This window comes from Carcharodon carcharias, chromosome 1, assembly GCF_017639515.1.
Source record: "Carcharodon carcharias isolate sCarCar2 chromosome 1, sCarCar2.pri, whole genome shotgun sequence".
NCBI lineage: Eukaryota > Metazoa > Chordata > Chondrichthyes > Lamniformes > Lamnidae > Carcharodon > Carcharodon carcharias.
The window spans coordinates 74,442,946-74,455,861 of record NC_054467.1 but is presented as its reverse complement, the minus strand read 5'-3'; the positions used below and the strand labels follow the sequence as shown (position 1 = coordinate 74,455,861).

At 53.7% G+C, this 12,916-nt stretch overlaps 1 protein-coding gene across 1 annotated transcript in view; it reads left to right on the top strand.

The window, feature by feature from the left end:
• Positions 1-12,086, top strand: part of tmem128 (transmembrane protein 128) — a 28,729-nt gene extending 16,643 nt beyond the window's left edge. Inside the window, exons 2-5 of the mRNA XM_041201441.1 lie at positions 5,299-5,443; positions 6,505-6,666; positions 9,204-9,313; positions 10,782-12,086. Of these exons, the coding sequence (XP_041057375.1) occupies positions 5,299-5,443; positions 6,505-6,666; positions 9,204-9,303 (407 nt within the window). The 3' untranslated portion in view covers positions 9,304-9,313; positions 10,782-12,086. The remainder of the gene's footprint in view (positions 1-5,298; positions 5,444-6,504; positions 6,667-9,203; positions 9,314-10,781) is intronic.
• The last annotated feature ends 830 nt before the right edge of the window (positions 12,087-12,916 follow it).

The following is a 12,916-nucleotide window of genomic DNA, read 5'->3' as shown; positions in this document are numbered from 1 at the left end:
CCCTCGCCTCCCGAGCCCCGCCCTCCCCTCGCCTCCCGAGCCCCGCCCTCCCCTCGCCTCCCGAGCCCCGCCCTCCCCTCGCCTCCCGAGCCCCGCCCTCCCCTCGCCTCCCGAGCCCCGCCCTCCCCTCGCCTCCCGAGCCCCGCCCTCCCCTCGCCTCCCGAGCCCCGCCCTCCCCTCGCCTCCCGAGCCCCGCCCTCCCCTCGCCTCCCGAGCCCCGCCCTCCCCTCGCCTCCCGAGCCCCGCCCTCCCCTCGCCTCCCGAGCCCCGCCCTCCCCTCGCCTCCCGAGCCCCGCCCTCCCCTCGCCTCCCGAGCCCCGCCCTCCCCTCGCCTCCCGAGCCCCGCCCTCCCCTCGCCTCCCGAGCCCCGCCCTCCCCTCGCCTCCCGAGCCCCGCCCTCCCCTCGCCTCCCGAGCCCCGCCCTCCCCTCGCCTCCCGAGCCCCGCCCTCCCCTCGCCTCCCGAGCCCCGCCCTCCCCTCGCCTCCCGAGCCCCGCCCTCCCCTCGCCTCCCGAGCCCCGCCCTCCCCTCGCCTCCCGAGCCCCGCCCTCCCCTCGCCTCCCGAGCCCCGCCCTCCCCTCGCCTCCCGAGCCCCGCCCTCCCCTCGCCTCCCGAGCCCCGCCCTCCCCTCGCCTCCCGAGCCCCGCCCTCCCCTCGCCTCCCGAGCCCCGCCCTCCCCTCGCCTCCCGAGCCCCGCCCTCCCCTCGCCTCCCGAGCCCCGCCCTCCCCTCGCCTCCCGAGCCCCGCCCTCCCCTCGCCTCCCGAGCCCCGCCCTCCCCTCGCCTCCCGAGCCCCGCCCTCCCCTCGCCTCCCGAGCCCCGCCCTCCCCTCGCCTCCCGAGCCCCGCCCTCCCCTCGCCTCCCGAGCCCCGCCCTCCCCTCGCCTCCCGAGCCCCGCCCTCCCCTCGCCTCCCGAGCCCCGCCCTCCCCTCGCCTCCCGAGCCCCGCCCTCCCCTCGCCTCCCGAGCCCCGCCCTCCCCTCGCCTCCCGAGCCCCGCCCTCCCCTCGCCTCCCGAGCCCCGCCCTCCCCTCGCCTCCCGAGCCCCGCCCTCCCCTCGCCTCCCGAGCCCCGCCCTCCCCTCGCCTCCCGAGCCCCGCCCTCCCCTCGCCTCCCGAGCCCCGCCCTCCCCTCGCCTCCCGAGCCCCGCCCTCCCCTCGCCTCCCGAGCCCCGCCCTCCCCTCGCCTCCCGAGCCCCGCCCTCCCCTCGCCTCCCGAGCCCCGCCCTCCCCTCGCCTCCCGAGCCCCGCCCTCCCCTCGCCTCCCGAGCCCCGCCCTCCCCTCGCCTCCCGAGCCCCGCCCTCCCCTCGCCTCCCGAGCCCCGCCCTCCCCTCGCCTCCCGAGCCCCGCCCTCCCCTCGCCTCCCGAGCCCCGCCCTGCCCTCGCCTCCCGAGCCCCGCCCTCCCCTCGCCTCCCGAGCCCCGCCCTGCCCTCGCCTCCCGAGCCCCGCCCTGCCCTCGCCTCCCGAGCCCCGCCCTGCCCTCGCCTCCCGAGCCCCGCCCTCCCTCGCCTCCCGACCCCGCCCTGGCCCTCGCCTCCCGAGCCCCGCCCTCCCCTCCGCCCTCCCGAGCCCCGCCCTCCCCTCTCGCCTCCCGAGCCCCCCTGCCCTCGCCTCCCGAGCCCCGCCCTCCCCGCCTCCCGAGCCCCGCCCTCCCTCGCCTCCCGAGCCCCCGCCCTGCCCTCGCCTCCCGAGCCCCGCCCTGCCCTCGCCTCCCGAGCCCCCGCCCTCCCCTCGCCTCCCGAGCCCCGCCCTGCCCTCGCCTCCCGAGCCCCGCCCTGCCCTCCCCTCCCGAGCCCCGCCCTGCCCTCCCCTCCCGAGCCCCGCCCTCCCTGCCCTCCGCTCCCGAGCCCCGCCCTGCCTGCCCTCCGCTCCCGACCCCCGCCCTGCCTGCCCTCCGCTCCCGACCCCCGCCCTGCCTGCCCTCCGCTCCCGAGCCCCGCCCTGCCTGCCCTCCGCTCCCGACCCCCGCCCTGCCTGCCCTCCGCTCCCGACCCCCGCCCTGCCTGCCCTCGGCTCCCGACCCCCGCCCTCCCTGCCCTCGGCTCCCGACCCCCGCCCTCCCTGCCCTCGGCTCCCGACCCCCGCCCTCCCTGCCCTCGGCTCCCGACCCCCGCCCTCCCTGCCCTCGGCTCCCGACCCCCGCCCTCCCTGCCCTCGGCTCCCGACCCCCGCCCTCCCCTGCCCTCGGCTCCCGACCCCCGCCCTCCCTGCCCTCGCTCCCGACCCCCGCCCTCCCTGCCCTCGGCTCCCGACCCCCGCCCTCCCTGCCCTCGGCTCCCGACCCCCGCCCTCCCTGCCCTCGGCTCCCGACCCCCGCCCTCCCTGCCCTCGGCTCCCGACCCCCGCCCTCCCTGCCCTCGGCTCCCGACCCCCGCCCTCCCTGCCCTCGGCTCCCGACCCCCGCCCTCCCTGCCCTCGGCTCCCGACCCCCGCCCTCCCTGCCCTCGGCTCCCGACCCCCGCCCTCCCTGCCCTCGGCTCCCGACCCCCGCCCTCCCTGCCCTCCGGCTCCCGACCCCCGCCCTCCCTGCCCTCCGGCTCCCGACCCCCGCCCTCCCTGCCCTCGGCTCCCGACCCCCGCCCTCCCTGCCCTCCGGCTCCCGACCCCCGCCCTCCCTGCCCTCCGGCTCCCGACCCCCGCCCTCCCTGCCCTCCGCTCCCGACCCCCGCCCTCCCTGCCCTCGGCTCCCGACCCCCGCCCTCCCTGCCCTCCGGCTCCCGACCCCCGCCCTCCCTGCCCTCCGGCTCCCGACCCCCGCCCTCCCTGCCCTCGGCTCCCGACCCCCCGCCCTCCCTGCCCTCCGGCTCCCGACCCCCGCCCTCCCTGCCCTCCGGCTCCCGACCCCCGCCCTCCCTGCCCTCGGCTCCCGACCCCCGCCCTCCCTGCCCTCCGGCTCCCGACCCCCGCCCTCCCTGCCCTCGGCTCCCGACCCCCGCCCTCCCTGCCCTCCGGCTCCCGACCCCCGCCCTCCCTGCCCTCCGGCTCCCGACCCCCGCCCTCCCTGCCCTCCGCTCCCGACCCCCGCCCTCCCTGCCCTCCGCTCCCGACCCCCGCCCTCCCTGCCCTCCGCTCCCGACCCCCGCCCTCCCTGCCCTCCGCTCCCGACCCCCGCCCTCCCTGCCCTCCGCTCCCGACCCCCGCCCTCCCTGCCCTCCGCTCCCGACCCCCGCCCTCCCTGCCCTCCGCTCCCGACCCCCGCCCTCCCTGCCCTCCGCTCCCGACCCCCGCCCTCCCTGCCCTCCGCTCCCGACCCCCGCCCTCCCTGCCCTCCGCTCCCGACCCCCGCCCTCCCTGCCCTCCGCTCCCGACCCCCGCCCTCCCTGCCCTCCGCTCCCGACCCCCGCCCTCCCTGCCCTCCGCTCCCGACCCCCGCCCTCCCTGCCCTCCGCTCCCGACCCCCGCCCTCCCTGCCCTCCGCTCCCGACCCCCGCCCTCCCTGCCCTCCGCTCCCGACCCCCGCCCTCCCTGCCCTCCGCTCCCGACCCCCGCCCTCCCTGCCCTCCGCTCCCGACCCCCGCCCTCCCTGCCCTCCGCTCCCGACCCCCGCCCTCCCTGCCCTCCGCTCCCGACCCCCGCCCTCCCTGCCCTCCGCTCCCGACCCCCGCCCTCCCTGCCCTCCGCTCCCGACCCCCGCCCTCCCTGCCCTCCGCTCCCGACCCCCGCCCTCCCTGCCCTCCGCTCCCGACCCCCGCCCTCCCTGCCCTCCGCTCCCGACCCCCGCCCTCCCTGCCCTCCGCTCCCGACCCCCGCCCTCCCTGCCCTCCGCTCCCGACCCCCGCCCTCCCTGCCCTCCGCTCCCGACCCCCGCCCTCCCTGCCCTCCGCTCCCGACCCCCGCCCTCCCTGCCCTCCGCTCCCGACCCCCGCCCTCCCTGCCCTCCGCTCCCGACCCCCGCCCTCCCTGCCCTCCGCTCCCGACCCCCGCCCTCCCTGCCCTCCGCTCCCGACCCCCGCCCTCCCTGCCCTCCGCTCCCGACCCCCGCCCTCCCTGCCCTCCGCTCCCGACCCCCGCCCTCCCTGCCCTCCGCTCCCGACCCCCGCCCTCCCTGCCCTCCGCTCCCGACCCCCGCCCTCCCTGCCCTCCGCTCCCGACCCCCGCCCTCCCTGCCCTCCGCTCCCGACCCCCGCCCTCCCTGCCCTCCGCTCCCGACCCCCGCCCTCCCTGCCCTCCGCTCCCGACCCCCGCCCTCCCTGCCCTCCGCTCCCGACCCCCGCCCTCCCTGCCCTCCGCTCCCGACCCCCGCCCTCCCTGCCCTCCGCTCCCGACCCCCGCCCTCCCTGCCCTCCGCTCCCGACCCCCGCCCTCCCTGCCCTCCGCTCCCGACCCCCGCCCTCCCTGCCCTCCGCTCCCGACCCCCGCCCTCCCTGCCCTCCGCTCCCGACCCCCGCCCTCCCTGCCCTCCGCTCCCGACCCCCGCCCTCCCTGCCCTCCGCTCCCGACCCCCGCCCTCCCTGCCCTCCGCTCCCGACCCCCGCCCTCCCTGCCCTCCGCCCTGCCCTCGCTCGACCCCCGCCCTCCCTGCCCTCCGCTCCCGACCCCCGCCCTCCCTGCCCTCCGCTCCCGACCCCCGCCCTCCCTGCCCTCGCTCCCCGACCCCCGCCCTCCCTGCCCTCCGCTCCCGACCTCCCGACCCCCCGCCCTCCCTGCCCTCCGCTCCCAGACCTCGCCCGACCCCAGCCCCTCCCTGCCCTCCGCTCCGACCTCCCGACCCCCGCCCTCCCTGCCCTCCGCTCCCGACCCTCCCGACCCCCGCCCTCCCTGCCCTCCGCTCCCGACCTCCCGACCCCCGCCCTCCCTGCCCTCCGCTCCCGACCTCCCGACCCACGCCCTCCCTGCCCTCCGCTCCCGACCTCCCGACCCACACCCTCCCTGCCCTCCGCTCCCGACCTCCCGACCCACACCCTCCCTGCCCTCCGCTCCCGACCTCCCGACCCACACCCTCCCTGCCCTCCGCTCCCGACCCCCCGCCCCGCCCTCCCTGCCCTCCGCTCCCGACCCCCCGCCCCGCCCTCCCTGCCCTCCGCTCCCGACCCCCCGCCCCCCCCTCCCGACCCCCGCCCCGCCCTCCTTTGCCCCCTCCCGACCCAGCGCTCCTTCCGTCCTCCCTGCTTCTCATGATTTCATTCTTCATACAATTTGTACTAGTTCCATTAGACAGTCGAAGGGTCTATCTCCAGAACACGGAAGTTGTATAAGACTTCATCAGGCTTTGCTGTCTTTAAGTTGCTCACGTATTTTCTGTACAATATGAAAGTAATTGCTAACCTATCAGTTTTAACAGTATCCTTTGTTTATAAACAGATTTCGAAGATGAGGAAAAGAAGAAGGAAAAGCCCCCACTTCCTCGATTTAATATGCACTCTCTGTTCTGGATTTTATCGTCAATCGCAGTGACATATTATGTTGAATTTTTTTCCACAATTAAAACAGATTACCGAATAGAAGGGTAAATAACCTGAATATGCTTTACTTTTGCTATCTCTTAATGTTGTATTTTGAAATTTCAAAATGTAAGATATTAGGATATTTTTGCCTTTTGCCCATCAGCATTATGGAGGGTGTTCTTGAGGTGAAATGCTAGAGGCAGGGTGAAGAGCGTTAATGTTACTACAATCTTACGATATCCAGTTGAGCAGGCTCTCATACCCATGTGAAAATGGGGACCTGAACGGCTGTGGGACCCTTCCATACCATTGGGCTTCCAACACCTATGTATTCATGCTTCACAATTGCAAAAGGTTATGACTTGTGAAATAAAAATTCAAATGGTTTTCAGAGTCCTTTGGAAAAGTGTAAGCTCTCAACTCTGTTGAAATCAAAATTTGTAGTTTGGAAAATTCTACAAACTGCACATGCTCAGAATGAACATTGAAAACTCTGTTGTAGGTAACAATATTCAGTTGAAGCTCAGGCTTTTAAGACTGGAAGAGGACTTCATGTAAAAACTTAGAAGGAATTAAAGAAAAGTGAATATAATGGAAAACGTTATTATTACTGTGCGATGTAATTTATTTTGGTTTAAATTTTTGGCATTTCTGTTTTTGAAGAAAAGCAACTAATTAAATCTTTCGATAAAGCATTTGAAATTCTTGGACCATCAGTAATAATAGTTTAGGTGTGAAATAGTGCCAGTTGTGTGACATTTTAAAAATGAAAACATCACCTTATAGGAGTGACACGTACTGCACGTGCTTAAGAATTTTCATAAAGGGTATTAGGCATAGCAGCTACTTGCTGATAAAACTAAACATATTTTTATACTCCCAACTGGCAGTAATTTGTGGAAAACTCATTCTGGTCATGAGGCAAGTGGGGTGGGAAGAGACCAGGAGGTTTTCTTGCATAGAAATTCTGAATTTCATATCCCACTTGTGACATAAATATTTATCATTTGGTGTTACTAGCCATGTCTCTTCCAGAATCTATGTCTCCAACAATACTGAAACTACAAATATTCTACTCATGTCTGTTTCTTGTCAGTAATCCTTTTTTCTCTCTCTAAATCAGTCGATGGTTCCTTTTAGGCACCTCACTACTGATAATTAGCCTGCTGATTGCCTTCTACTGTATCTTCTACCTGGAATGGTACAGAGGGATCGGAGAATATGAACAATATAATCCTACCCTGGTTCCTTCAGCTACAGCTTCTTTCATTGCTGCAGCAGTATGGTAGGTTTTCATAATCAATGTCCTAAAATTAGTCTGCGGATTTTTAAACTTGGGTTTCTGTTTGCAATAAATAAACTTGTGTGTAACTAACCTGAGTTGTTGTGATGTGCTGGCACTTAATGCTAATCTTAAACATGCTGTTCTAGTCTATATTGGAAAATAGTGCAATGGAGTTTTGGTGTTTTAATCTTAATTAATGGGATAATTGGATGAATTACTGCTGATTAAAGCCAAATATTATAACTTTAAGCACACTATTTGATCAATATTCTCTATCCTTAAGCGTCAGCTTAGCTCAGGAGTGGCACTTACCTTCAAGTTGCATTGAAGCCCCACTGCAGAGCTGAAACATGCAATCTAGGCAAAAACTTCAATGCGCTACTGAGGGAGTACTGCATTTTTGCTGTCATTCAGATGCAATATTATACTGAGGGTTGTACAGATAGAAGTAAAAGATCGCGTGTCAGCATTTGATGAAGAACAGTGACTTTTCTCATTGTCCTATCTAATATTCCCCATTCCCTGTCATGCTTCTGTAATGATATTAAGGCACCAATCACCCAAAAGGGATTGGGTAAACATGTTGAGGTTTCATTTATTTAAACTAGGCACATGAGAACATTTATACATGGATAGAAAGCTTGAAGACATCAGCAGCAGAGCAATTTAAAAGATTATCAGCAGCAGAGCAGTGTGTGCTGTGTTCTGCTCATGGGCCAAATTGAAACTGAGACTGGATCACATGATGCACTTCCCTTCTAGTGATGGCAAGCTGCTAACCCTGAAAGGCATATTACAACAACCCCCACACCAGTAGTGCTGCTAATATAAGATTAATTTGCTATTGATCCCATTTGCTCTTGTTAGGATGGGATCTTGCTGTGCACCTTTGCCTGCCTACACAATCATGAATGCACTTGGAAAGGAATTTATTGCCTGTGGAATGTCGTGAAGATGCACTATGGTGCAAAATAACTGCATGTTCATTTTTTGCCCTCATAGTATAATAAATTCTGCACAACAGCTTTAAACTGATGACAATGCAAAAAGCCCTAATTCAATGATATACAGTGAACGTGTGGAATCTTCAAACTAGCATGTTAAATTCGTAATTGAGCTTTGAAGCTATCATAACTATTTTCTGAATAAGAATTTAATGCAATTTTTGCTCGGAAATCCATATTTACCTTTGCCTCAGGGTTCATTGCTACCTTTTTATTATTCTTAGAGGTAGTCTGTGTAAAATGAGAAAGGAAATATAATCCTAGTTTCTAAAGTAGAATGTCAACTGTATGACTTTTTTGTAGTATGAGAACCCAGCTTTTAAACTAGAAGTAACAGTTTGCATAATTAAGAATCTTTTTAACATGTATTTCCTGAATAATTTGCTGATAATGTTTAGCATTATATTATGCATCTTTTTGTCTTTAATGATTTTATTCTGTTCACTGCAGTAATAAAGGTGGGGTGGTGAAAGTACTTTTAGCAGTAAATATCCATGCCCCAACAACCTATGCAATGTCAGAAAAAAATTGCAAGTGTATCTTTTATCTTGTTTTTTGGCTCTTCTAAGAGAACTCCTCTTCCAGAGTCTAAAATGACATTAGTGTAGGAATGCAGCAATTCTATTCAATCATTTGTTTGCCCAAAATAACTTGGATCTAATTCAAATTATCCAAATTATTATTTAAATAAAACAAGACAAAAGGGTATTTTTCTGCTGTTTTAATTCTAATTAATCAATTTTGTTAATTGGCAATGGTCAAAATGTTTACCAGTCATCCTACTTTGGAGCTCAAGCATATGGGTTCCGACATCCTTAAGAAGAACCATACTTTGTTAGAGGTTTCAATCATTGACAATATGCTCTTAGTCAAGTGAGAAGTGGAAACAGTTCAAAACATTTGTACAAAATGATTTTTGAACTTATTTTACTTAGGTATTATTTGGTGATGGGCCTTGTAACGGATCACAACAAATTTCTTTGCAACCCCATTCATGTCCTTGTGATTCAGGGAGTACTTGCTGCAGTGGCTTTTCCGTCATGCTATTTGAACCTAAATCAGAAGGCTTGAATGGTATTGTCACTCAATAATTAAAGTTCCATTCTGTTTTCTGTTTATGTACATACAGTAATTACATAAATCAACCATTGGGTTATATTGGTCACAGAAAATTCTAAAGATGCCATAAGGTGACCAAACATCATTCGAGCTTCTCATTGTGTAAAAGGTTTTGTAGTTCACTCGTTGTAAGTTTGTGATAACTGTTTTTTGCACATATATGAAAGTTGACTCTTATCTCCAGGCCAGAAATACATGGATTGTAATATAGATATAGCATCTGTCATTTAGTTTGACTGAGTTTTTTTTTGCAACATTGCAATTAATGGTCCTTGTCAGTATGTACCAAGCTGTACTGTTTTACTGTTCAGATATTTCAAGGACTGAAAGTAGACTGGTGTTATCACATTTGAAATGTTGAAGCACCCAATGTGTCTGTAAACAATCTACTGATTTTAAACTTTCTTTTAACAGCTTTAACATTGCACTGTGGCCTGTGTGGTCTTTCTTTACTCCTTTTATCCTTTTCACACAATTTATGGGTGTCGTAATGTTTGTATCATTGCTGGGATGATGTTCTGCAGGTAAGCTTCTAATACTAGTTCTAACTGTTTTTAACTAAATATATTTTATATATTTTTTTCTTGTGTTATGAGAACCACTGCAGTTGGTGATGATAAACAATATGGACAAGTAGGTAATTGATCTCAAGTTGGGGTGCTCCAGTTCTCAGCACCCCTGGTCTTGGTGGGAGTAGAGTGAAGTCACCCAGGCTTCTTTCTCCCAATTGCTATCCAGTAATTACAGCCAGAAAGTGTATGGGGATGTTGGGTGAAGGGCGGATTGGACTCTGTTGTGAGACCCTCCATAATTGAACAGCTTGAATTACGCTTACTGACCAGAGTCAAAACGTGAAAGCTACTTCTGAGCACCCTTTGGACTCCGGTATCCCCTATCAAGGATGAGTGCCTGGACAGGAGAGGAGCAGAAAACAAATGAGTTTTTTAAAAAAAGACTTGTTATTTTGGATCAATTAAAAAATAGGATTTTAAATGCAAAACAAAGGATTTCTAAGCTTACAGCAGTGGAAACTTAAGTTTTCTTAAGCTTAATTTAATTACTGATCCATTGATTTTTTTTTAAATATATGTGTAGCAGTAAAATTAGTATTTTGCTTAAATCTTATACAAACGTTTGTCAAAATTCTGATCCTGATCGAAAGTAAATTGAGTGTCCATATGTTCTTCTAATGTTGGTGACTTTGTTACTCTTTTAGTCTTAGAAGTTTGTTAATGTAGGTAACTTAAAGGAATACAAAGCACACAAATATTTAATTTGTATCAAAAAACCTGAAACTAAACCTTTTGGTTTCAAGTATATAGCTGCTGCCATTCATTTGGTAGTTAAATGATATAGAGGGGTCCTGAATTTCACAGTCATATAGATGTTTAAAACTTAATTTTCAATTACTTAAGATAAAAAGGTATATTTGCCTAAATTTTCCTCCCCACCTCTCCCTTAGTTATGTCAATTTCCTTTGTCAATTATTGTAACTTTGCGTAAAGAGCAGGCAGACAGACCGGCTGCCCTCATTGTTTATATACAATTAGCTGCTGAGAGATGCACAAGAGCGGGCCACCTGCCTCTTTCTCAGTGCTCTTTATAAAATTTCTGGTTTTCTTCTATGGCCTTCATTCACTGTCTTTCTAATCAAGCATTGGAACTGGAAGCGTGAAAAATTAATCATGAAAATCAAATATTTTAGCAGTGCACAGCACTTAAAGATCCACCAGCTATGGTTCTGATTGGAGTTATATATTCACCACTCTTATTAGCTTTTCCTGCAAATAGCCTGCAGGGTAATCATTCAATCAACTCTTTAATGCTGCCTCATTTTAGATAGAAGTTGATAAAATGAAGTTAATTATAATATAATTGCTGGCATTGTCTAGTTGTTTCAGTGAACTTGTCAGTCAGTATTTTAAAGGTATAGAAGTGTATTGTAAGTTATTATTTTCTTAAGGAATTCTTTTTATTTTTCTCTCATTTTAGAGCTCATCTTGATGTTTCCTGTAAATAAAGAACTTATCTTTCAGTGGCCTGCATTTTTACATACAATATTCAAGCAATTGAAGTGGAATGCTTTAGTTCAATAAATTTCACTGATGTAATTTTTTTAAAGTAAGCATTTAAGCATAATTTATCCATGGTCTATAATTAAGGTGGCAAAACAAGATTGCTTTTATTCAAGATAAAGAAAGTTACAATTGTGTGATATTTTGTGAATATTGTGAAAGAATTCAATAAAATCTATTTGGCATATCACGAACAAACATTAAAAAAAGACCTTAAAAGACAACTTTAAAATTGTCTGAAATTAGAGCAATTGTAAATTATCTTAGGTGACTTTGTTGCCAGTGAATGAGGCTCCCTGATGGCATACACTACCAAGGAAAATTGCTCCATATCCCTCCTCTGATATGAAACAGAACCCAAATGTATCTTCTAATTTGTTCTCCAGTTTTTCCACTCCTGTGGTAGCAATCTAAAACATACAGAAAAGTAACTTCATTCCACCCCTTTGCAAGTACCCTTCTGAATCAGCAGTCATACTATTTTACCCCATCTTTCCTGTGAAGCAACACCTGATCAGTACTTTGTTTTAGTGGGTGAAGTGCTCTCATGGCTGTTCCCTTTATATTAATTTTAAATTAAAGAGCAGTTTAAAAAATTGTCTCTTTAGAAATGCAGTACCAACTTAGAATGTGACAGCTCTTGCACATCACCCATTGACTGTTATAGAATAGCAGAGGCTTGCAAGCAAGTAGTTTGCTTGTTTTTTCTGCCAGAAATGATGCAGAAAGATGTACAAAACAAAATCTTCAAGCTATTAAATGCTTGAATTTTATTGTATGTGCATGGGATGGGGAGTGTTGGTGGTATATAACTGAACAAAACAATGTGCTAAGAATTTGAGTGCGTTTTAAATGGCCTAACTCCGTGAAATAGTATGCAGATTCTTAAGCATACAGCATGCATAGTTTGATAAGTACTTTTGTTATCAAGTTGTAATATGCCGTTTAAATTTATATAGCATTTGTATAATATATTAAAACCACTGGAACATTTGTGTACAAACTAGATGAATTATGTGCTTTGGCTCTTGTTTAAAATGTATATGTTGCCAGTTTATTCCTCATGTTTGAATAAAAACAAATATTAGAAAACCACAATGCCTGCCTTACCTAGTAATACAGTACACTTACAGTAATTACATCTATTGTAATTTAATGTGCATCTGATTTTTTGTATGGTTGTTTCACAAAATATGAATAATTAAATGTATTGATGATCAAATTGTTGTATGTGTACTTTGCTAAATCATGAACCCAGTATGAATTGTTACTCCACGAGAAGGCTGGGCCAATTTATCCATAGGTATTTTTGGTTCAATGACAGTTCTTACCCACAATAGTATCCAGAACTCTTGTGCTGGCAGTATTCTCTGTATAAGCATCTTTATGTTTCAAACCCTGATTATGAAATCAGTGCTATTTATCAGGCATTTTATGTTGCAACACCATTGATAAATAGACTTCTTGTGCTGGCAGTAGCTTGTCACCAGGATATTCTGTAACAAAGTGTACAATGGACAGTTTGTTAATATCTTTGCAGGATGATTTAATCTTCGAGCTAAGAACATATATTCTGACTTTTTGTGTGGCTGAAGCACCAGAAAATTATCAGCTTTCTTTACTGGTCAGACAACTGCACACAATAATTTATTTTTCTAATTGATGAATGAAATCATACATGGTGTTCAGGTTATCAAGTTCTAAAATAGTTTATCTTCAGAAGAATGATTGCAATGTTATTTTCTGTTACTCAGACATCTGCTTCGGTTTCCAGGTTAACTCATCTTTCTAGGCATGAGATTAATCTTTTCATGACTTAGTTTTACTCGGACATCCTGTGCGTAAGAAGTATTGCTGAGGGCTTTCAAGTATTTATGGTAGGGAAAATCTTATGAAAAGTTAATGGTAGGGAAATTGAAGGAAATAATTAAAAACAAATGTTAAAATGTATATATTGATGGAAAGCAGTCCACATAAACGTTGATTTTTAAAGTGTTGCATAAACATCTGAGAATTTTGTTTACACTTAAACATTTAGTATACACAGTCTTT